General features: G+C 42.6%; 1 protein-coding gene across 2 annotated transcripts; it reads right to left on the reverse strand.

Moving 5' to 3' along the window:
* Window positions 1–3: 3 nt before the first annotated feature.
* Window positions 4–25,103, reverse strand: prickle1a (prickle homolog 1a). Of its 2 annotated transcripts, none has more exons than XM_020079386.2 (8): window positions 24,780–25,103; window positions 6,708–6,911; window positions 4,768–4,881; window positions 3,777–3,914; window positions 2,969–3,172; window positions 2,555–2,741; window positions 1,585–2,454; window positions 4–1,463 (listed from the first exon to the last, which is right to left on the reverse strand). In XM_020079386.2, exons 2-8 carry the CDS (start codon window positions 6,894–6,896, stop codon window positions 598–600), a joined length of 2,568 nt encoding a protein of 855 aa, XP_019934945.2. In that variant the 5' UTR covers window positions 6,897–6,911; window positions 24,780–25,103; the 3' UTR covers window positions 4–597. The 2 variants fall into 2 exon arrangements, with proteins under 2 accessions (XP_019934945.2, XP_019934944.2); XM_020079385.2 differs by lacking the exon at window positions 24,780–25,103 and adding an exon at window positions 11,779–11,918 and having other exon boundaries at window positions 465–1,463.
* Window positions 25,104–25,973: the final 870 nt, after the last annotated feature.

A 25,973-nucleotide genomic window follows, 5' to 3' on the forward strand; every position in this document is an offset into this window, starting at 1 on the left:
AACCAAGATATATAGATATTTTTATTACAATTATCATCTATCTTAGCCTTATATTCCAGTTTGTACATTTATACAGATTACAATGATTTGCTTATGATATAGTGAACCATAAATACACCACTCAACCAGGCCTTTTAATACACTCAGTGTTTCTCTTAATATGTTTGCGGTGCACAAGCCTGGAACAAAACACATTTGAAGAGCTTGGGTCAGAGTCAATTTGCCATTACATTTCTGATACCCTCATGGAAAATGTCTCTGTACCATTTACCATAATTAAATGTTTAAGGCATTTTGGTACAGAGCCTGCCATTAACGTAAGGGTATAAAAAAATAGCCTTTTTTTCTACAATATATACATTTATATCTGCACTGTTACAGTTCAGATGGTGCTTTATAAATATACATTACTCTCAAATACTGTCTTACTTGCAGGTTGTTATGCTACAGAAGTGAACACCTATGAAAAATTAGTATGGGGACTTGTGTCTTACACAAACACCTTGGTGAATTGAGTCCTCTGAAGCATTTAATAGCAAGCAGTGACAGGTGTATGTCAGCATTATCCAAAGCTGAGGATAAGTGAGTAAAGAAAGCCTATGAAAGGATACAGTTTTTCCCCTTGTGTCCTTTTTTCTTTTTGGACTTAGTCCATTGGCCATAAGGAGAGGAAGACATGCCTACCACAGGGCTGGGCAAGTCATCAGCGTAGTAGTGTCTATGGGGCCTAGGCTGAGGAATGGGTTGACCCAGGAAAAAGCCCTCCTCCTCAGAATCAGAGGAAGAAGATGAGCATGTGGAGCACCAATCATCATCATCCCCATACAGCCCCAAGAACCTCCCCATGGCTGGGCCTTGTTGCCCACAGTCGGACAAAGCAGAAGGACTTGGTCGGCCATGGATGGCTTGGTGCCCATTAGGGCCAATGCTGTTCCCTCTTTGGTCCACTTTGTAGCTCATCTGGGCCCTCTCCTTGGGCAGAAGGTTAAGAGCATTGTCCGAGCGTGACTTGCGACTGCGGCGTCTCCTGTGGTGGTGATGATGGGGTCGGCCAGATTGAAGTCCCTGGCCCTGTTCCTCAAAGTGGTACACTCTCCTTCGAGTCCGTTCACTCATGGGGGGTTGACGCACTGGGAGATCACAATAATGACCATTGTCAACCACATCATCAGAGAATTTGACCTGCTGAGGCCTAGACTGTGAACGTGTCCTTCTGATTGCAGGGACCTGAGGTTTGGGACTGTCCACTGGCAGAGCCACCACCTCCTCCTCTGGAACAATTTCCTCCACCTCCTCCTGCTCAAATACAAGGCTCTTCAGGGAATTTGCACTTCTGTGTAACATAGAAGAGTTGAGGGTGCCCATATTACTGCTTTTCTCACAGTCTTCTGTTTCCAGTTCATGGAATCCTTGCAAGGAATAAACCAAAGGTCTATCTCTACTATCACCATCTACTGAGGCCCCTGGAGAGGAGAGAAAAAAATATATAAAATGTTTGCTCATGGACTCAAGAATCTGTTTTAACAACATTGCTAACAGATAAAAGATAATTTTCTAATACCTGATCATGTCATGTCTACTCACCTGTTATATTGGAGAGAGCCAGTGAGTCCATGGAGTCTCTGACACTCTGATCTGTTTTCTTAAACTCATCTGTGATACACTCCAAAGAGTCATTGTACCATCTTGGCTCCTCTCCTTGGAAGCCTCCTCCAGCCCCATGATCCAGCTCCAACTCCTGGATTTTTCTGCTGCTTGCTGGGCCCGGGTGACTACCATAGGCTGAGTCCCCTAGCCCATCCTGTGACTGGGCCCAGTACATGTCAGCCTGGTACTTCTTACTGGCCAGACTGCCCCTTCCTCCTCCACTGCCGCCACCAGCTGTAGTAGATTCCTGCTTCAACTTTGCATCCTTTTCAGCTATCCAGAAATCTGTCGGTCTGGAATCATTGGCTTGCTGAAAGACCCCGTGCTCTCCAAACTTTAATAACAGCTGAGTCATGTAGTCTTCATGCTCAGCCCACTCCTCCTCTTGGTCCTCAGGTGCCTCAGTCTCCTCACCACGTCCTCTCCAAAAATGCTCATCGGATAAGTTCATGTGGGCCAGCTTGTTGGTCAGGGTGTCATCAGCATTTCCACTGAAGCCAGGGAACTTATAGTTGGCAGAAGGTGAGAAGAGGAGTGACTGTCTGCATTGATCAGCCGAGCGACTGCTTTTGCCCATGCGAACACTGCGTCTGGATTCACGTGAGCGTGCTGACTGGAATGCAGAGTCGGAGGAGTCAGAGGCATGTACATCTTCCCCAAGACTGCAGTTCTTGGAGCAGTAAATATGACCCTGGTGTGGCAGAAAGGGGCATCCCAGTAGAGAACTCTTACACTGGGCACAGCTGAAGCAGCTCTCAGTGGCATGCCAATGAAGCCCATCATAGGTCATTTGGGCATGATCAACGCCTGAAAAAGGGGAAGTGTTGAGATGGTTAGCGAAACGAATCTAAAGGCTAGGCATTCATGACAGGTGTTTAACTTTAACCCAAAAAAATCACTGTCTTACCAATGTGTTCTCCACAAGCCTCACAATACTCTGCATAGAGAGACTCAAAGCAGCCACAGCAGTACGGTCTTCCATCCTTCATGATGTAGCGCTGCCCCCCCAGAATTGTCTCACATTCAAAACAGGAGAAGTGCTTCATGTGCCAGTGGCGCCCCTCTGCCTCTGTGCACTCATCAGCAAAAATAATCTGTTGACAAAAATTTTCATTGTATGAGACAGAACTGACATCTTTTGCCTTTCTGATTGTCATCGATCTACATGATATATTGTTGTTTAATTTATTCAAGTCAGCGGGGAAGTAAAATAAATGTAGGTGCTATCCCAAAAGAAATAAGAAAAACCATAAACTTAAGACTGGACGTTTTCCCCAACTATCTTGTTTTTTTACTTTATATATCAGTCTTGTGGTTTTACCTCGTCGCAGGCTGAGCAGCGTGGTTTTAGGAGCTCAGCATGGTGCCTTCCACAGTGGATCTTTCCATCATGGTAGAAGTAGATCAAATCTACCAGCTGTTCTCTACATGTGAAGCAGGCAAAGCATGCAGGGTGCCAGCACAGACCAGGCCCCACCCTTGAGGCAAGCACTGCCATTTCTCCACCATTGATGTTTTCACCGCACTGTAAAATGCAGACACGATTGATTATAACACTCTGAAATCACTGAATTTGCACAAAATCCACAGAAATATGGCTTCCAAGTTTGTTTGTATGGTTAATGTGTGGCTCATCTGCATGTGTGTACTTTTCAAATCAGTTCATCAAAGAAAACATGAGAAAAATACCTCGGAGAAAGTATTTGTTTCTTGTAAAGATCTATATCAGTGGGACTATGTTTTGACAAGGTTTATAGGCATCCTTTGGCTGCTCAATGATTATTGTAAATTCTGAATGAAACGTTTTACGGAGCCACGCTCGGCTGCACAGTACAGGTTACTAAAATCCAGCTTGTGTTTAGAGATCTCTTAAATAGCATGGCTGAGATATTTATGTCATCTTTCCCTCTGGGTTTTAGTTAAAACTGGATAAAGATTAGTTCAATACCCATGGAGAAGACTCACAGAGAACAGGCAGCAAATTTTCAATAAAGAGTTGAAGAATGGTTTTGGAATTTTGGAAGAATATGTTGATCCTTTAATTCAGTACAACATCATACCATTGTTATTGTTTCAGTCCTCTCCAATCTATACAGTTGTAAATAATACATGTAAAACTGGGAACATACATGCTCACAAAGGCTGTTCAGAAGATTCCGGGGCAGCAGCTTTATTGTACCCCTCCCCAGAGCTTCCTTCTTCCTCTGGACACTGAACATATGTAGCTCCTTCTTCTCCTCCTCGCTGAGGGACTGGCAGTAACGCACCTGGAAATGAAGGTGATAAGTTATGGTTAAAAAGTTGGCCAGTGTTACAATTGATCGTCAGTAATAGAGGTGATCCCATCCTTTCAGGGTCTCTATTAAAAAACAACTTGCTGGGTGGGATATGAATAGTTTAAGTGACCTTTTCAAATGATGCCCTTTGGAGGATCAAACTGAAAGACCTCTAATAAAGGTGACGAACTTTGGTGTGTATAAGTGGGCAGAGTACATACCAAAGTATACTGAACAAAGCCAACTCTTGACCCCAGCTTGCCCTTTCTACACCCCCCAACATATCTCCACCCACGGTCCCTGATTGAGAATCTCATTTTTACAACAGGCCTTTTTGATGTTTCCAAAGCCCTAACAAGAGGGAAAGCAGACGTTTACACAAACAAGGCCTGTGTTTAGAATGAAACCAAGAGGACGGGCAACAAAGGAGGAAAGACAGCCAAGTTGAACTGTGGTGCCACTGTGGTGGTGGCATCACATAAAACCTCTTTCAGCCAGCATCCCTGTTGCCTGCTGAGCACTCCTCGTAAAAACCACTGCTATGACAGGAATCCCATTGGTGGGGGCTCCCAGCAAACATCATAAAATCATCAAGTCAAAAGTCACATTGTGCCCACACTACATGTCTACACGATTGTGGAACAAAAATCCCCCAATGTGATGTCAACATGAATGCCAAGGGCTCACATTAGTGGGATGGCATGGAAATCTCAAAGTTTTTCTAATGCTGTGGGTTTAGCTGGCAGCAACAGATCCAGCTAGTGTGGATCTCTCTTACAGCTTGACAGAAATAATATACTGATACCCCATGTCATTTACAACCATGCACTCAAAATATTCTCACCTCATTATCATGGGGTGGCAGTTGATAGAGGAGCTGCTTGATTCTGAACTTCTCTCCTGGACTGTTGACATAGGGGATCTTATCCTCAGGCAGACAGGAGAAATACAACTGGACCTGAATAATAGCATGAAGTAAGGCGATTAAGCACTCAAACACACCATATGACACAAGGTAAAATTAGAAAGCATCAAGACTAGGTAACTAGGATCTGGTAACTTTTCTGGAAAGACTTAAAAAATACAAACATAGTGAGAGTAAGGCAAAAGTCATGAGGCAAAAAACTATATTTTATTTAAGCTGGAAGATTTAATGATTCCCCACACAACCAAACTGAAACTCATTCCAAATAATTTATTGTTAAGAATGTGGAGTAATCAATCTTGAAAATATTGTTTGTTTTGTTTTGTTTTGCAAAACCCAAACTTTCATTTATCCAATCACAGCATATATTATATTGTCTTGGATAGAGCAGCCCATATCTCTGAGGACCAAATGTTCTTAAGAAACCGAAGAACCGGCACATTCATTTGTGAAGAGACACATTCTGGGACAGCTCTGTAAAAGATGTATGGACGACTTAGTTTGTGGAATCAAAAGGAGATTTTTCTAACCCCCATCAGCTTTATTTCTAAAAGACAACATAAAGCAGTAGTGCTCGTTGGTTATGAAGAAACTGAAGAAATAATTTAATTCTGTACTAAAACAAGTCCAAACAGGTCAACAGGTCAAATTGGTTTAAAGGCTGTATTTTTCCAGTCATATGCTTGTCTCAGGACAGGACAAAGCAGCCTGTTGTTGTGGCACTTTGACCCTTGGGGCTAGCCACTGGAAACTAAACTTTATGAGGGAGGGGCTATTACAGCCAGCCAGATAAAGAGGTGGGATGTGCTTGTCTTGTGTGTTAGTGGGGCTTCCTGCAGCTTTGGCCGTCTAGAGGGGGGGTTAACAGCCATTTACCCTGACAATCAACCCAACGTTTGCCCCCCCCCCACCGTAAATTATGCACATTTTCATGCTGCTATTAGCCCTCATCCAGCTCCTTAGGGGCTGGGGAACAGTCAGCTATCACCCAGTGTTTCTTCACTGTAATGATGAACAATAATACATGACCTATTCAGGGTAACAGCTGCAGTAAAGGCATTACAGTTGACCTGTGCATTTTCCAAACAAAAGGCCCTGCATGTTCGGGCTTTAAAGTTTTCTGCTGCTGCAAACCCATCTCTTCTTCCCCACCACCCCCACATTGCTTCCATACGTGTTGTTTAACAAGGGAAGGTGGATGGAGAGAATCGTGGCAAGAGAGAAATAAGGAGTGAAGACGAATTGGAAAAGTGCCATATCACACTGGCTGCCCTGCGGACACAGCTAACAGTCCTGCCTGTGTTTGTGGAGATGAAGGCTTGTTAAAGGACTTCCCCTTGATTCCTGATCCCGCCAGAAGCACTAAGCTCAACCCACCAAGTTCTTCTTCTAACAGAGAACTTGATAATCACAAGCAGACTTTGCCAATGCCGCAGTTTGTAAATAAAAGTACACATCCTGCCCTTTAGTGGCCGACTGGTAAAGCCTGTCAAATCTGCCTCAAACAAAGGGACCAAGCAAAAGCTTTATGAAATATGTTTCTGTCCCATAGGTTCCATTATCCAGAGACTTAAGTTGGTATGTTACTCAGTTAAGAACTGAACAGAATTTATCTGGGCCAGGCAAATGGGCTATAAGGGAGTTAGAATCAGGTCAGAGCTGTTTTTATTCTCTGTCCAGAGGATACACCATGATTCATTTTTGTGATTAGGGGATTGATTCATGAACCAATGAAATGGATACAATAGCTAAAGAGAACAATAACCAAACTAATGCTTGTTTAAACTCAGCTCATAACACTTTTTTGAATTTCATTGACAATAACTAAAAGAATAGTCTGTAAGCTATGTTTTTCTCACCTGTTCAGGCCTAAGGCCAGGTGGTACCCAGGCATACTCTTCCAGAGCACAGCCTGAGTCATCATCGGAGGTGGAGCTGCGTTGGAAGCCAGACGTCAGCTTACTGACTTTCTGCTCCATCATCAAGTCTCGCTGGCGTGCCCCACCCGGGAAGCCAGACGCCGACAATGCTGCACTCGCCAGGCTCATCAGGCTCTCTTTTTACTAGACAGACAAAGTAAAAAATGTAAGGATGAGGAAAACAAAGAAAAAAATTTGGAGTGATGACAATAAGCAGAGAGAGGATTGGAGTGACAAGAAGATGAAATTTTGGTTAATCAGCCATTACATCAGCCAGTGCCCACATAATGCTATCCTCACTCCATCTAATCCGCTTCTCTCATGTCAGTGTGATTCCACTGAAGGTTAACCACCAGCTGAATCACACCATCACCGTCACTTTCATGAGGCTCACACCCCCCTTCAAAAGGCCATTACTGTATCTGAGCAAGTTTTTCTCGGTTCAATTCTAGTGATGTGTTTACTTCATAAAGCACTCGTAAAAATAACTATACCCTTTCACTGCTATTGTGGTGGAAGTTAAACATGTGCCCTCCTCATGTGGCTTTTGAGGATATAGAGGCCATTAGGAAATTCCCAAAGCTTCACGAGGTGACGTCCGATCTCATTATAGTGACAGTAACAAGCAGTTTGGCTATTCATAAATACACAGAGTGAATTCAGAGTTTCTTATATGTATGGCTAGTCTTGGGGAATGTTGCACAGACTTTGTGTTCCTTTCTCACACTGTAATTTAGTTTGCCACCAACACAAAAGTAAGAACACTAGAGACTGGTTCTTTCACCTTATCTACGGAGCTTTGGTGTGATTGAGTTAACCTTTTAGACTGCTTTGTCTTGAGAGGAGCGACCACATGGGAACTGATGCTGACTTGATCAGTTGAGCATTAGGTCTGTATAAACACAAGCCTCGCTTCAAGACAGGACCAACATATGGAGAATGTCCTCAAGCTTGGTCTCTCCATTCATCTCCCTTTTTTCTTTGGACTGTTTGTTTTCCAACCTGCCACATTGAGTGTCTGATCATCCTTTCATCTCTAAGATGGACAGAGCAATGCCAGACAGGTGAAGTACTTGGTGAGGGAAGGATGGGGTGACTGATACTCGGCTGGACACTGACAATGCAACAGAAGAAACGATAGATCTAGGAGATCAAAGACACACACTACGTGTGTGGTGGAAATTGTCACAAATGCATTTGTACTTAACCACACATTTGCAGATGTGATGGCACTCAAGTAGAAATACAGATACAATTATAATATACCAGTGTATAGATGGGTAAAATAGAATGTAATGATTATTAAGGCTTGATTGTCAAGTGTAACTTGCTCTATGTACTTCTTTTTCAATGTAAAAATAGGAATTTTGTTCCCTTAGTTTGGGAACCAAAACCTTCTAGTTATGAAAAACCATTAGCCATTGGCCACATCACTCCTAAAACCCAATATATTCACTTCTTAAGCTGCAGTAGTACAAAGCAGACATGGAGATGATGAATGTGTGTCCAGTTGTGGTCATTTCTCACAGGCCAGGGGCTCTAACTGAGATCAAATGGGAGCCCAGCCAGTGTCCAGCAGCCTGGTCCTTACACCACCTCCCCCATAGCCTCTACCCCCTATGGCTGGCAAGGGGCAACAAGGGCCGCTGAGAGACAGCTGAGAAAACTAGACACTCAAATGCAGCCTTTGAACACAGGGGTAACAGTAAAGGGGCTTGGAGATCTGCGCTCTCCCCTTGAATGATATATAGGCCTGGTTGCCTTGCGCATGTGCAGCTCCTATTGATACATGAAGAGTGAATACATACATTTTGCTGAAAAACATGGACTGCAGTGAGCCACCATAGGCTATGCTTGTCCACAATCATAATATCAGAAATGCCATGTCAGATTATGCTGTATGCTCGTGTACCCTGCTTTTTGTTAAGTGATGACCCTCTCTGAGATAGCAGAAAGCCAGACTGTCCTTAACCCTCCACACACTTCATGCCTGACATCTAGTGACTATTAATTTCAACTAATCTTCCCCAAGGACAGGTCATCCCCTATGGCCTCATCCCTGCCAACTGCTGGCATGCCCCCATACATACTGAGCCTTCAGAGACAATCAGTGGTGGCACTTCAATGGATTCATGTTTTTTTTTTTTTTATTTGTAACTCCATTGTATCACAAAGTGTCAAGTCAGGTGGATTGGCTTATGACATGTCCCATTAAAATGCCTCTGCTTCTCTGAACAATTGTGCCATTGTGGAGGAATCCACTGAATACTTGTTCCATCAAGATCCTGTTTATCTCCTTTTCTCTCTCCCGAAGATGTGGTGTGTTATCTCCATTTCCATGACAGTTAAAGCCCTCAAACCCAGATAACCTGTCTTCAGACGAGAGAGCAGGGAGACAAATAAGACACTCTCTTGTTCTATATTGACTTTCAAATGAGACCAAAATAACTTGCAAAAATGTGGCCTTGTTTGAGAGAAGCTAGAGTTTCACGTGGGAGATGGCTAACTATAGGCAGGTTCAGTCAGGAGCCAACACACACCAACGTCCCAGCCTCACATTTTATCAGGCATAGACTCACTCATGCACTACATTTCTTAAAAAGATGTTTGCTTTCACGTGCTGGCCAAGTCTCGGTGAGGATGTCTCACACAGCCAAACCTGACTCATAGGAATGTTGGGCTTGAACTTCAGCCAAGCTCGCAAAGGGGAATACAGGATGTACACAGCTTGGTGTTAGGCAAAGACTCTTCTCATACAACCACATCTGCTCGCATGCTAATTTTTCCTTTTGGATGTCGTGCAGCTCATTTCCTCTGACTTTGCCCAGAACGCTTCCTTAACTTTTTGAATGACAGAATCACTGAGCCAACTAACTTAACCATGCTTACACTGACTTGCCAACTCACTGACTCATCACTTGTGCTGGCTTTTAAAGGTTTTCTTCCAACAAGGGACCTATGGTTTGTGAGATTTGCTCTTTAAACTCTCCCCTCTCACTGTTCCACTCCCCCTGCCCTGCCCTCCTCCCACTAGCCAGACCCCTGCAGTCCTGAATGTTTAACAGCCTCTCACTCTTTTGTAAAGGTGCTTGTTAACATGGATTTGGGAGCTCTAGGCCTGCATATCTGACTGATCTGCCCACAGAGGGCCAGAGGGTAGTGGGGTTGTTATCAGGTTGAGGCTAAAATGGGGTGAGTGACATGTTTAAAATTTTAATTTGTCTTGTTCGACAAAAGGGAAATGTAAGTCAAGGCAGGTGAAAGAGGGAAGCTCAAACACATCCTCGCCTTGAAAGGTTTTCAGTGAATGAAGATTTTAAAGCCTCCCACATGTATGTAGAATGAATGAAGAGGTCTGTGTCTCAGGGGAAAAAAGTGCACAATGACACAGTTTTGTTACCCAGAAAACCTCTACCCTGTAAGAGGCTCAAAGAATGAGTGGGTGCAAACTTGATTCATTAAGGAACACACTTAGATACAGGATCCTGTGTTAACTATAGTGTAATCTTGTTTATCACTTTAAGGAATATAAACCTCTGATAAACCAGTGATATTTAAAAGAGTATTCAACAACCCAAGTCCCTTAAACTCCAGACAGTGGAGCCATGACTTAACAACCCCTGAGAGAGTGCACAGGAAAAATAAGCAGCCTCTGGTCTGAATTACTGTCTATATTCCTCTAGAAGGTGGATGATGGACATGCACACAACCCAACACTGTGCTCTCTGTCAGTTTGGACCGGCCCAACATGTTTAACTTGGCTCCTGCAAGCTCAGCAATGCAGGATCGGCTCTAGTTAAAGAGAAAAACAAGATTTTCCCTGCCCACTTTAGCTTGAACTCAGAAAACTTAGTTTCTTTCTTGTGTCAGACATGATATGTCTTAACTGCAGAAAAATACAGCAAATTATTGCTCCCTGCACCTATAAATATCTTCATATGACCAGTGTCAACAACTCCCTGTCAACTGTTGGCACTTAATGTTTAAAATGAAACAAAACCTGATGGCCGGATCAGACTTGTTAAACAATTAGATCGTTGTGTAAGCCAGCAGCCTCACATGCCTACCTAAACCAGTGTTTGGGGTTAAACCTATGATTAAAGATTATATAAACCAACTCAGCATAAGTAAACCAGGAACTAAAAAAAACAACACTGGGGGAGGAGATGTTTGAATCCAATCTGTTTGAAAGTCAGACCAGAGAGTATTGCTTGGTTTAGGCAGTTTTCAGGTGCTACAAGAGTTTGGTGAACTTCCAGAGGCCTGCTTTCGTGGCATGGAGTGTTTTTTCAAGCCCAAATGGATGGGAGTGACATCCCCACAGGGATCTGCACTAGGGAGGCCACCTGCATGCGCCAGACTGAACTATGACTCCACATACACATGCTGCTGTCACGTAGCAGACATAGAACACATCTTAATCCCTGTAGATTCAGTTTGCAGGGTAGGAGACTACTCACACCTTTTCACCTTAATTGGAAGAAAACTACCTCTAAAGAAAAGACTTTCACTTATAAATGAGAAGTTGCACAGTTTCATCTCTAACTTTACTATCCATAAAATAACTCTTATACAATCCAACCACAACTACCTACTTTTGCACTATAATCAAACCACAACTACCTCCTCTTGCACCTCTTTTTGCACTATGTTGTATAGTTTTTAAAGTCCTGTAAACATGTTTATTTTGATTGTTATATTTAATTTTTTTTACAAAAATGCACCTTTCAGTGGTAGCTGCTGTAATTTCGCCATGCTTCATTGTGTGATGACATTAAAGGCATTCTACTCTATTCTATTCTACTATGCTGAATGTCTTGTAAATAATGCCATACTGTTAATAATAATTAAATCTTCCACCAATTAAACTAAGCAATCCAAAGGATTCCATGTACATGTACATCCCCACTTCTTCAATCAAAACTTTTTTTTCCCGCTTCACTACAACCAAAGCCCATTCCTTTGAGAAACCTAATTATGTCATTCTCAGTCATTTCCCTGCAGGTCTTACCTCAGTGTAGGCCAAGTCTCCTGAGGTGGGCAGAAAAAGGATCTGATCACCACTATATCCAGTCCTAGATTCCTCACCAGCCTCTGGGCTCCATGTCTGTGCAAGATCCTCAGAGCTCTGATTCCAGGACAGAAGCAGTCAGCCTCCTCTAACCGAGCTGTCAGCACAGTAACAGCCCATATCAAAGCTGAGGCTGTAAAAAGTCAGGGAGATGTCTGTCTGAGTGCGTGGGAGTTAGTGTTAAGAGGGGTGTGTGCGCGTGCATGTACATGGAGGATCTCAACCAGATGGTCATCCCTCCTTCGTCTCTCTCACTAACCATTCCTCCCCTCTTAACCTCAGCCCGCCCCCTTAACCTCCGAGCAGCCAGTCACCGCAGGGTATGGAAGAGTGAGGCGTCTCTCCTCTGCCGACCCTCCCCTCATACTTTAAACATATGCTCCTAAATGAGAACCACCGGTAGAGCCCCAGTTCACAGGAACTGCACTTTTAAGTAGCACATCAGTGATGGCAGAGCTCGTTTTACCACACCGACCACCTCGTATCCACAACAGCTTTCACATGACATTCTTCTTTTCCCATCAACAGCTCAGAGATGTGGGAAAGTTGGTGGCTGTTAAAGTCAGGATTTGGTTTATCTGGTGGTTGTCCCTCTTTTTTTTGCACCCCAAAATGTCCCCACGTTAGAGAGTTGTTTGCAAACTATGGCTTTATGATTACATAGTGGCTGCTGGTTTGAGTGAACAAAAGATGCTTTATTTATCCCTTTGTACATCTACAACATCCTGGCTCGGCCTCACATAAACCTCCACTCTAACTACATAGGATGTCAGCAAGTCTAACCGAGACTAGATGTCAGGCCTTCAACATATAAATCACAGAAATCCTACACAACCACAAATCTGCTTTTATCAGCCCAACATTATCTGTGTGAGGGTTAAGCTTCAAACATTGTACAGCTCAACTTTGTTACAAAATGGACATGTAACCATATTATGGACAAATGTAAAGTGATATTTTAAATGTAAGGTTCAACAAAATAGCTAAATAGAACCGCAACAAAAAAAACACACAGAACCCAAGTCAGAATCATCAGCAACTATTTTGATAATGCATTTTAAAAGCCATAATCCCACTAGTTCCCTATTCTGAGATGTGATGATCTGCTGCTTTTCTTTTTTTCCTATCATAGTAAAGTAAATATCTCTATGTTCTGGACTAGTTTACTACAATCAGAATATGTATATCTCAACCGGGTGCTGCACACTTATACTAGGCATTTTGACTTCAATTCATTTCTATTTATCTTTATTCTACAAACCTATATGACGAGAATATAATTTTTTTTTAAACAAACTTTAAAACAAACCTAATAGTAGCTTATATCCAGGCTTTCTCTTTGCCTTTATCATGTACTAGAAAAACAGGAGCTTAAATTACAGACATGTTCTTTGAAACCCAAATGCAACGACTCATCCTTTGAAACTCCTTTGGAAGGACACAGTTGACCTCTACCTCTCCTTCACCTCTCAAGGAATGTCAAAGCATGATTCTCTTCCTGTTGCCTCAGAAAACAAAAGTGACAGTTCAGGTCAAATCCTGGACAGTTGCACCTTTTTGCATCCTTTTGTGGTTGTTTGGTTGCAATGTCAAAGTATTACTGTCTCTCAAAAGGACGTGCTTTACAGCGAACACAACTGTTCTTGGATAAATGCAAGTTTATCCTTTTCACTGTGAGGTTTTGTTGAGGAGGTTTAACATACTTTTAAGACTGTAAAACAAAGCAGTGGAACATTTTACTGGGAAGCAAGGAATCTATTAAACAGCTAAAATTGCTTTCTTTGAAAAACATTTTAGCAGCTGTTTAATTTTGTGGCAATGACGTCAGGGTGTGATTCTGTGAACTTGAACACATGCAAGAAGCATTTACACTATGGGGGCCGATATAACGGGCTGCAGGAAGATTATCACGATTGTGTAGTGGATGCAACTAAATAGTTTGACAAATATATCTTTTAATAACACTAAATGTGGAACAAGCACTGTCAAATTTACCATTTAGCCCACAGCCACAGGATATTCAAATTCCACCTATCAGCTGATATGTGGAACTTTGCATGTAGACAATGATGTTCTGCTGCACTAACTGGTCATTAGACATTCTAGTCAGCACATGTTGTGTAATCAAAATGCCAGTCAGAACAGAAGAGCAAAACATGACCACTCTTATCTACACACTCTGCATGACTGACAGCATCTGACTGTCACTTTCCCCCATCCTCAGCGTGATCACTCACTTCACATTCACACCATTATGTGCTGATATATCACACTGTGGGCAATGTATGGTGCCTGTTATTCACATTTAAAATAATATGCAGCTTTGAGTTTTGTCCAAATGGAATCATATAAATGAATAAACCAATGGAAATAGAAGCTGATGTGCTTTTATTCTGCAGGACGCATGTACTGTTTATGTGTGTGTGGGTGAGCGGACAATGCCATTGTAGCAGCCAAGGCCAGGGAGGAGAGGCACCCTTTTACAGCAAACTTCAGGCCTTTGTGCTAGTCCAAAAGACCCAGCACCCTGCTCCATTAGCAAGTCTTAGAGGGGAGGGACAACACAGCATCCTGTCCTGGAAGGGGGAGGCATTAATGAAATGCAAAGCTAAGATGGTAAACTAACCTGGACAAAGGCTGCAGACTGTATTTGGCCACAGCACTATGAGGGAACAGAACTGTTCATAATAGTTGCAAGATGAGCAGCATGTTTATTCCCTGCAAGATTTTGACAAAGCCCTTCCTAAAAGAGTTTAGCTTAATTTAAGTTAAACATTGTTCAAATGTGAGGACTTCTTACACTAAAGTAGCGAAACAATGGCCTCAGCCGATGAGGTAAGATTTGGCAAACTATTTAAAGACATCTGTGGATTATCTTTAGTCTCTCTAGTTGTTAAGAATAACAGCATTCTGAAAATCAGTATGAGTTTGCACGACTCCATAGTTAGAAGCAGCAGGCTGCACAGTTCAAGGTTCCCCATAGATAGTTGAATAATATAAAGATGGACAAGTCATGCATCCCTGACCCTTGACCTTAGAGAGCACCAGATGACCCATAAATCTATGGCCCTGGGGCTTTACAGCCCATTCCCCTGTCATAGCCACAATGACCTGAACAGCACCTCACACCTGGTCTACACCTTCTCACTGCTGTAAAAGAAGAAAAAACACCCCTCTGTGCAAGCAACGAGGTAGTCCATGACCAGCATGCCCTGACAATAACAGGACAGGGATGAGCGTCGTCAGTACCAACACCCACTAAACAATAAAGCTGCATTCTTCTCTGGTCTAAACATGTCCTTGAGGAAGAAGACCCATAAAATAAGGCATCTAGTCAAAGCTGAACCCGACGTAATCTCACGGTTAAGACGAGAACCTGATGTGTAAGATTGTTCAGAGAGGGACTCTATCTTAAATTAAAGCCTCGCGTAATCTATTTAAATGAGTCAAATTTGGTCCTCCGACATCATAAATTGGGGTACCAAGGGGGCAAAGGGAGGGTCAGTCTCCAACTTACTTATTGATGACCATTGTTGAGAATAGCTCTCACTGGTGTGTGAGCTTGCTTATAAAAAGTAGGCATTCTCAGGGTTTAAATGACTTGCCAACGGGTATTAGCAGGACACAGGCCCAACAAAAGCCTCAGTTATAAAGGCCAATAAAAGCCTATCACTCTACTGTAACAACAATCCTTTTTACGCCTTGAAAGAGGGAGGAAAAGGTCAACTGGTGGAGCAGTCAGCGCATTGATATTGACTTAGCTAGATTGGCGCTGACAAACTCAGGTCAGACTGTGGGCTTGTTAGCCCTATAACCCTCACATAACCCCTCTTTACTGTTTCACTCTGACACATTGGAGGCAGCCCAGGCAAAAGCTTAGATCTGAGCTTAGTTTCTGACAAAAGACATTTGTAAAAAATTAAAGAGCAATATCTACTCACTTGACACTTGACCTTTCTAAGGTCATGTGGTTCTCAAGAGCACTGAATAGGGGAAATCAAAATGAAAACAAAAAGAATTTGCAGTTTATTGGCCTCAATTGGTAATGAGATATTGTTACATTTGTACTTTTCAACTCTGACTGAAAATCTAATTTTCCAACTTACCAAACAAAAAAGGTCACAAAGCTCGAGTCTATAAACAAACTGTCTGTATTTAATTATTAGATTACAGTTTGTAATGGTATCGTATAAAACCAGCACAATTATTAAGTAGATGATGTCAGTTTTAATGGTTACATGGAAACAATCAGTGAACATCTTACTTGTCTACCTATTTATTTCTGCTTCAGGTAATTTACTGTAGCCCTGTAGTGTTGCACATGATGTAACACAACATGAATGTCCGGTTTCCATAAAGCAACCTGTATTACGCGACATGTCTCTGCCAAACAAAGCCTGGTGTCAGCACACTGGTGGTTTCTTCACCTTGTCATAAGTACACTGCTCGCTAACCACTTTTCTAAACATTGCAGAGATGTACGATCTGGACAGGTCATATTTCACCCTCAATTTGACATCCTCTCACCTAGTTGTAAAAGCCGGACCTCATTGGGAACAATGGGAAGTGGAGCAACAGAGCTCCCGGGGCTGTTAAAGGGAGGAAGCCCCTTTATTTGAGGACACTATAACTCAACAAAAGCCTGTGGCTGTCTACGCACAGAGCGGGCCAAGGATGAATGGGCTGCTCTTACACTGCACACTTGTGCTGACAAAAGCACTGGATCAGCAAAGGCCAAAGCCTGTCATGTGTGGTCTCCATGGACAAACTGGGATGAATATAGATGTTGAATTACAAAACAGCCCCACTAACACCTTAAGCCAATAAATCCAGCCCACACGACTCTGTTTTCACCATCATTTTTTAAATTTCTTCAAAAAAACTTTTATATTTCCCCCACGAATCGGAAGCTGTCAAGTTTTCCATGCATCCATTTTCACGTGAGGTGAAAAGGTTTGATCACTCCGGTTGGAACAGCGCCCCATCAATGTCCAGGTTCAACACTTGTGACCTTTAGACTGAATTTTAAGCTTATGACCTCACACTTTCAGAGAGTCTAACTCGCACAAGCATTTAAAACCTCACACGTCACACACATCTGGGCTTTTCTCCCCAAAGTTAAACAGCATATCCCTCATATGGCAAGAAAACTATTTCCTGTGTTTGCAGCCTCGGGCTCAAACGGACACACGAATGAGCCCACCGTAACAAAACAGCCAATATACTCGGGCCCAGAGTGCTACGAGCAATTCATTGTAGAAGGAAAGGATGCAGTCCTAAAAAAAAAGAAGAAAAAGTTGGTAATTCCCACACGTGGAAGCATTTTCCTGAGCCGCACGGCTTCAAAAGGCAAACCATGGAATCCAACAATACTCTAAAACAGTTAAGAGCTGCTCAGTCAGGATCCCACTAATGATTAACATTCCAGGAGAAACACTCCGTTACAGTCTTTTTAGAGCGTTCTAATTAAACACATGCTCCGATGCCACAGCATAGAGGGAACTCGGAGCGGGGATGCTTCTTTCCAGATCTGCTTAATTGGACACAATTTAAGTCATTAAGGTGGTAGTAAAAACATCAGAAAGACCAGAGGAGAGGCCCAATGATCTGCCCTGTAAGGCTCCCTGTTGCTCTGATGTTGTTGACCCTTTCACCTCCTCATGTGACTCACATTCAAATGTACAGAAGGAAAAAAAAGTCCTAGACTGACTTTCGTTATGAGACGGACCACTGGATGTTTAGTCCTAGCTGAGGAGACGTGACTGGATGCAAAATATTTGCCTCATGTGTTTACATTTCTGAAAAGGATAAAGATGGTTTGCATGTATGAAGGTCATATATGTTGGGAGGGGAGGTTACGTCTAAATATCTATGCATCTGTTTGCAACATTAAGTTTCTCTCTCTTCCTCTTTGGCTTCAACGTAAAGGTTAATACATTGGACATATTGTTTATAGATGAATCGCTGTGACATAGTTGCTTTGTAGTTGTAAATTGGATGGGATAATAGAATGGCAGCATGTAATAGGCAACGAGTTGAATTTAGTACTTGATTATAATTTGACTGTTCCAACATTTCAACAAGTTTTTTGGTTTATATGATGATAGAAACATGAGAGAAATAATAACAAATTCAAGTCAATTTGCAGTAACCTTTGCTTGGTCCATGTACTGTAAGTATGTGTGGGTGTGTTGTCAACTTTATTCAGATCAATGATCAGAGTTAAGACAAACGTCTGCTATAAGGATTCTCAAATATAGAGCTAATACTTATTTTTAACTACTTCTGTTCTCTCAATGCTATCTCTAGTACGTCACTTCAGTTTCTGTTGATACTGAGCACTGATCCAAAACCAGTGCTCTTATTTTCCCAAAATTGAAATGTGTAAAACTCACTGTGTGAAATTCTTTCCCTCAATGCTTTCCCTTGTTTCTTTTATTTGTATGTAAGGCGGTAGGCTGCAGTGGCTCTTAAAACTTGAGTTGACTGGAAGATAACTATGTAAATTTGAGGCGTGTTTGTGTGAGTCCGTTTGTCTGTACTAAGGTCTAAGGAATCTGGAGCCCTCAGTAGGCCTTGGTTTCACTGATATACAGGCCTGACATTGAGCCATTAGTGTCTGAGATCTTTGTGTGTGTGTATTGGCAGAATGTTTGTGTAGAATGGAAAAAAGGACACAACTGGCTGCTTATCACCCTCCTACATTAAGGATACCAGTCCTCGAGGGCAGCGCTTATTCTTAGAAACGTCACATGTAATGCATCTGTTTGGGTCCTCACCAGTGTGTTATTTTTGGAGCTGCTAGAACTGAGGTCACTAATGACACCAAACCACTTCCAGCCAGCATAAAGGAACATGTGAGTGGGGGCACACAATGTTTGTGTTTTCAAAAATAATAATTCTCCCCATAAAATCTGAGCTGCATTTTTATTCCTTAACAGTATCATAAAACTTTCTCCCTTGTTATAGTCAAGTATGTGTCTGTTTGCCTGCGGACGAGACGCGTGCACAGATGTGCACATCTGGTGAGCCACTGCTCTTGTTTTCTTTGGGAGCCCAGCCCCTAACAGGAAGACAGTGGGAGCATAGCAAACAAAAGCCCAGCTCTTTCAACTGGCCTCTCACTAGGAGCTGCCGTCAGGTTGTTGTGGCCAAATTAACTGTTTCTGTGTCGGCTCAGTGGGACCATTGTGGGCCTCAGGCTGCTGCTCTGCAAGACATGTCCTCAGCTGGCCTTTGTCAATATTGACCCATCTTTGTATTGTGCTACAACATCTATCTTTACTGGGCTTACTATTCTCAGATGATGATAAGAATAATACGTTTCTGCTGTGTATAACAGATTAAAGTTTCCCAAATCCTAAACATAACTTAATAATAGCTGTCAACCTCACTGTACATTTCACATGCAATAAACCAATATAAGAGACAAATGTATTGTAAAAAAAAGCATTTAAATACAATGTTATAATCTGAGAGACCAACAAAGATAACATGTCGGTGTTTTAAAATACAGTAGGTAGTGATGTCAATGAAAAAGAACTAAGAAGCCAAATAGGCTCTTAAATGAGTTTGAACAAGTTTTGTTACATTTATTTGAATACAAACTTTAAAATGATTTGTTTACATTGTATTGATTCAGATTCCAATTCACTTTATCAAATGTAGTTTGTAGTTTTTTGCACAACAATAAAAACCAAAATTAAAGCAAAAACATTGTATATTGAGCTGATATAGGTGGTCGTAAACAATCATGAGGCGTAAACAGTATTTTGTAAGAAAGAAATATTACATACATTTATTTTTCTTTCCTTTTACAACTTGAGTGCTCACTGCTTTGCCCTTATTTCTATTTGAGTCATATAATCCAGCTTTAGATGATTTTAAGGAAATAAAACTACACCCGTGGACTTCAATCACACTGTATGACTAACTTAGATGGACATTTTGTCTTTGCATGAAGGTAATTTTACTGTTTTCAGTTTGTCTCACACACGAGAAAGTTAAATCCTGCTGAACCAGGAATGTATTTAGATTCACATTGGTTCCAGACTCCAGATTTGAGCAAACGATAAGAATAACCAAAACATGTCTCTTATCAGAACTTCAGTTGTCAATGATTTGGAAGCAACTTGAACTGGATGTTGATAAGCGGCCCCAACACTGGTTCAGAATAAAATTAATATCTACATCAAATTCATAATAATTCTGTCAATGTGCAAAACCCCTGGAGCAAAACCAGAGTCCAACTGAAATGGGAGGGAGTGTAGAGTTTCATTACATAAAACATAAAACATCCACTTTATAAAAATCGAATGTTTTACAGAGCACACACTACTTTTGATGGATGAATAATCTTTAAATATGCAAAATGAGGGGAAATGCTTTGTGTTCCTGTTTATCTTCTTATAATGTATTTTACTTGTGAGTTATTAGACTTAAATTGTCTATTTTGTAATTGTTTGGCCTAAAATCTTACTCTTGTTTTGCAATGTGTTTCCAAGCCTGACTAATGGAGGTAGTAAAATATGACAGGCTCAAGGTTTTAATGAGTAAATGTTCTGAGAGGAATATTCTGGCTGATATCCAGTGACTGACCCCACCATCTGTAACCTCTCTGAAAAAAATCCCAGGAAATACCTTTGTTTTCAGCCTCCAAAAATCCTTTTGCCCTGCAGAGCCCATTTTTTAAACCCCATTGACCTTTTCCATATCATCCACGCTCACTGACTCCACCCCTGTGACAATGCCAACAGGGCAGGAGGAACAAGAGCCACAGGAAGGGGAGAAAGCAAGAGAGGGGGGGGGGGGGGGATTTTACATTTTTCCAGCCAAGGGTCCGGAAAGCTTTAACTGAATCCCCTGTTGTGTGCCGGGGAAACGAGCTGGGCTTTTTAATGACTATCTCAGGGTAATGTGTTTTCTTTCGCTTCTAGCCCTGTGATGCTGTGATTGTTTGGATGGATCCCTGTAGATGTGGAGGGACGGAGAGACAAACACGCCCTCCTGCAGACAGCCATGTTTGTGTCAGGTAGGGTCAGAACAAGTCTCCAGCAGCTCCATCGCTAAAGCCGCTGACATTTGCCGTCTTAACATGTGTTATTCCCCTTTATCAAAGACAGGCATGTTTGTAATAAGCACCTCTGCAGCACTGCGCCGTGGTTATTATCCAGTATTCATTCAGAGCCGAGCATCATGTCTATACATGGTGGTGATAATGAAACATGTGTGTCGAGTACGGCTTTCATCATCGCGGTGGTCTCGTGGTCGGTCCCGCAATTATGCTGTGTGGTTACGAGAGATCTGCCGGGGCACTAAAATCCAGTGTGTGAGCCAAAAACTGTTTTCCTCTAACATCATCCTGCAGCTCCCTAATAAACCGAGTAGTGCCTGCAGGCGCAAAATCGCTAACTACCTTTAATCACTTTAGAGTAATGCAGAGCATGTGGATCCAATGTGTGCCACCGCTTCAAGCACATCCCACTGACTCTCATATACACGTTTGAAAGTTACTGACGAGGGACTTTAACCACATGGCGGGCACAAAGGTTATAATCTCTCCCACAGACAGCAGCATCCACAGACCGCAGTGTAACAGTGCCCTGAATTTGACCGTCCAGGCCACCGTCCATTCAGCCCAGGCCCAGTGCCCGCAGATTTCTGGGACCACCAGCGTTCAAACAAGCCATATTTCATCCAGCCTCCTGCCAACCTACCACAAACAGTTTACAGTCGACGGGAGCTCTGCTCTCTGGAGCTTATCTATGGCGGCCCAACTCCGTGCCACATCTCCCCGTCCAGAGCCATGAAAGACTGGCCTCCTCTGACAGCTCCTCACAACACACGGCCCTGTCCCGCTCTGCTTTTAGCCTGGCCGCTGCGGTGAGCTGGACCACGTCTGGGGGATAAAAGGCTGCCAGAGTGTTTGGCTTGCAGGCGATTTACACGGACGCGAGGGTGATTCATTCTAGCTTCGCACAAACAGGCCTCTGTGTACATTTCACTGGTACTGGGCTTTTAAATCAACAGTGGAAAACATATACAGACGGGCACTGGGACTTATATTCTGCTCATTCGCACTCAGCCGGGTGTCTGCCACAAATGCTTGCACTCTCCCGACACCTAGAGAGGCTATACACACAGAGAGGTGGACACTTTGTCTCTGTCCATCTCATACAAACACACTCACACACACAATGTTCACCTTTAGGGGACTTATGTTCACTTCCTGGAGATTTACCCAAAGCTTAACCTTAACCACTGATCCACAAATCTGCCTTTTCTAAAGTGAAGCCACAGGTTTTATGCTACATGCATGTCTCCAATTGGACCACCTGTCCTAAATGACTGCTTTTTAGTCTGAAATGTGTCCCACAAGGTAGTCTAAGACAAAAGACACGCACACACCACAACATGCTGCACTGTTTATGTCTGAGGCCGGCTTCATGTCTGCAATTTGTCTCCACCTCCACCCGTCTTGCCGGGCACTAAGTGAGCTAATGTCATAGCTAGTTTCTCAAGTTGAAAGCTGCATCTTGGAACCACTCAAACAAAAACACAGACCTGTCTGTATATCTGCTGCCCAATCCTAAATCCTCCAGTTTTATAACAATGCACTTTGGTGCTAAAATAAACCATTAACATGATCCACATTTACTAAGTGAGCAATCAAACACACTGAGGCGAGGAGAATCTGGACTTTTTCCATTGCTGCGTCCAAGAAAAATGACGATAAGGCCAGTGGTTTTTATTTCCCCTTCACACACAATCTAGAACAGAACGTTTTCTTTTTTTTTTAAAGTCGTTTGATTCTATTAATACCCACGATTTCCTCAGAGGCTTTGGAAATGAGATGTGAACCAACGCCATTTGACACGAGCGGCTGCAACAAAAAAATCTTAAATCATTACGTCTATAAATAACTTAAATCATCACAGAGAATTCTCACCTGCAGTGGATCACTGAAAATACAAGCTCAGCTCAAATCTCCCCCACATGTCTTGCCTGTAAGATCATCTAAACATTAAATAAGTACAGCTGCGAATTATGAGAGCCAGATTTGTGGATATGCAATACATCAAACAACATTTACAGTGAATACATGTGCATCATTCATTAGAAATCATGTGGAAACAGAACTTTTTCAGAACGTGCTGGATGTCAGATTAAGACCTACATGCTATAAATAGACCATAGGCCTTGAGTATTGTTTAAATCAGCCTTCATGCTCAGCTGAATCTGACTACATGAAACCTGAAACACATCTTTCAAACTTCACATTTACTTTGGATGAAAATGTAAAGTTGTCCAGGTCAGAAACTCAAAGCTACTGTTCAGTTTCTGTGACTCCTGGGCAGTGAGGCCGTCTACCTCTATTCCAGCCACTAGGTGACACCACCACCTTGGTTCTGTGCTCTCTCTCTCTCTCTCTCTCTCTCTATCTCGCTCTCTTACCCTCCACTGTATCTCACACAATCACAGTATTTCTGGCTGCACTGGACACTGTCTGGAGCAAATGTTAAAAGTGCTATAATCATAGATGTAAGTGACCAGAAAAAAAGCTGCTGGGAATGTCCGAGTAATATTTGACCCAGTGAGCTACACTTTTAAGTGACATTATGGAAATGGTGCAGATCGTGCAGCTTATCTCCCTCTTGACTGTTAAAGTGCTCCAACTTATAATCATTTTTTTCCGTCCACTTCTTAAATTGTCCTCTTCCAAAAAATCACTTCCACGATCTAGATATGTAACGTATGGATGAAGACATGTCCAGGGCCTGCTCTCTCACCTATAGCTGACAAACAGGCTTCCAGCTGAACTGTCCCAGGATCAGCAGCAATGTGTTTGTGACAGCTGTGGCCATAGTGACAGATCTCAGGCCAGTTTCACTCAGTCTGAACCAGGTAGGTCTGTCATTCGGTCATCCATCCCCTCCTCAGAGGACATGCACAGGACTTAATGGATCATGGTGATATTCAAAATGTCATTTTAGACATTCTTGGTTAAATGTAACAGTGGCCGCTCTACTATAACTCGTAGCTTTAACACTTGATCACAGATGAGTATGGAAATGTTGTCCGTCATGGTTCTCCGAAAAGAAAAACCTTTTTTTTCACTGTGAGACAATGAGTGATGAGTTTTTTCAAGCATCTTGCAGGAGCTTTTATACCATATCTGTGCACCATAAAAAAAACACTTTGGCTCATTTTTAAAAGCTGCCTGGGAGATTCTGTAGAGAGAGTCAGCACTGACTGAAGAATGTTATGAAAAGCAAGTTGACAGATGTATTCCCTTACTTCGATCAAACTTTTCAGGGCTAAATTTGAGCTTAAATGCCTACTTTGTTATTGTAAGTGGTTCTAACATTATCCATCACGGTTAGAAATGAGGGTAGTGCAAGTGACTCCTCTTACTGTATATTTGGCCGGGGTGTGTGACCACTCAACAGCTCTCCTGACAGCTATAGAGCCCTGCAGTGGCGGACAGGCAGCGGTCACGGAGCGCCGACCAGTTGTCACCAAAGTGACAGGCGACAGCTGAGTCCATACATCTGGAGGCCCCGGGGACTCCCCACTCTCCCACCAGCCCCACGAAGTTTTTTTTTTTCATCAGTAGACAAATACAGTCACTGTGGCTCCACGCGCAACGTGTCTCTGCTGCGTTAAAGCGCAGAGGATGAGCTAATTAAATCCAATATGTTGAGTTTTTCAGCTGACACAAGCAGTTTACGAACTCCGTAGTGTTACTTAGAAGTGATGGGATGTTATATGGGCTGTTGTTTTTCTTATAAACGCACAAAATGTGGGTCAAACTGTACCAATTAGAGCAATTTCAACGCGTAAAACTTGAAATTAAAGTATGCCAAACAAATCCACAGATTATGAACACTGTGGAAATAATGTCCAAAGACAGAAAACCAACACTGACTTGATCCACTCACCCTCCAAAGCGTTCAGTCTCAGTAAAACCAGTGTCCAGAACCAATATTCCTGAAGCGAGAAAGGCGATTCACGCTGCGTCTCATTGGCATCAGATGAAAAAGTCCCGGGAGGAGGGAGCACCACTGTGCCGCGAAGCTGGACCCAGAGCTGCGCAAAGCGATAAGCTTTGAAGCCCAGATACTGCTGTGTATAGAAGACGAGCAGTTGCAGAGAGAGAGAGAGAGAGAATCTGGTCTGACTTCACATGTCACCACATCCCGGTGATCCCAGTGGCGCACGGTGCGCTGTGCTGCTGCTCTGCTCGGCGGTCACGGTGAAATGACATTAGCGGTGCGCCCTGCCCATTGGCTTAAACCAGCGGCCCCCACCAATCGTGGAGAGAGGACCAGTGTGGAGCAGAGAGCGGACAAATTCTCCTAAGAGTTTTAACTCCTGCTGCTGCAGTGGAGAGTTAAAGGAGAAGTGTTTGCGTAATTTAAGCGCTTGGAAACTACTAAGTGAGTTAATCTTCCTCTGATGCCTTAACTTATTGGCTATCTTTACCTCCATGTAAACTTTTGCTTTTAGGCTAGGATATAAAAATGCATTTAAGATGCCATGTTTCTCAATTTACATATTTGCATCTCCATCCTCTCATACATTTGTACACCAAGTCTAAAATATAATTTTTTTGCAAAACCATGTTTTCTTCTTGTCACCAAAGTGAAGTTTTTACAAGGCCTACTTTATGTTCTCCCACACACTGCATGTGTAACCCTACCCCTATAGCAGGTCATGAAAGGTAAGCCTATATGCATAAACTGCAAAGAGGCTTTTACTTCACTGTCTATTGAGACAAACGGTTCTGGGATCATCAAAGATTTGAAGACCGCGGCCACCACCCATAAATCAGTGCATGAACACAATACAATAAAGACTGAGGTTGGTTCTGCATTCAAAGTCAAACACAAAAGGTTGCTTTCTGTAGATTTTCAGATTAGAGTAGATCCAGCCTAATGTTTTTGTTGATTTTATGACTAATTCTATCACAGTTCTAGAAGCTAAACGCTGTTCTTGTGGTTTCAGATGAACTCACGTGCTGATAAACTAAATACGGTTGAGATAAGATTTTTCCCTGGTGGACCTTTAAAGAGCTCCCTGACCGGCTGTGACCCAGATAAGGTCTTTCCATGACATCCAAAGTGACATCGTGC

This window comes from Paralichthys olivaceus, chromosome 7 (genome assembly GCF_024713975.1).
Source record: "Paralichthys olivaceus isolate ysfri-2021 chromosome 7, ASM2471397v2, whole genome shotgun sequence".
In the NCBI taxonomy this organism is placed as follows: domain Eukaryota; kingdom Metazoa; phylum Chordata; class Actinopteri; order Pleuronectiformes; family Paralichthyidae; genus Paralichthys; species Paralichthys olivaceus.

Excerpts from the sequence above, each read along its gene's own strand:
- prickle1a (XM_020079386.2), bottom strand. The coding sequence starts at position 6,896 with ATGAGCCTGGCGAGTGCAGCATTGTCGGCGTCTGGCTTCCCGGGTGGG. Across the intron at positions 3,915-4,767 it reads TGCCACCCCATGATAATGAG|GTGCGTTACTGCCAGTCCCT; the intron begins GTGAGAATATTT and ends CTTCATTTCCAG. Across the intron at positions 1,464-1,584 it reads GGCTCTCTCCAATATAACAG|GGGCCTCAGTAGATGGTGAT; the intron begins GTGAGTAGACAT and ends TCTCCTCTCCAG.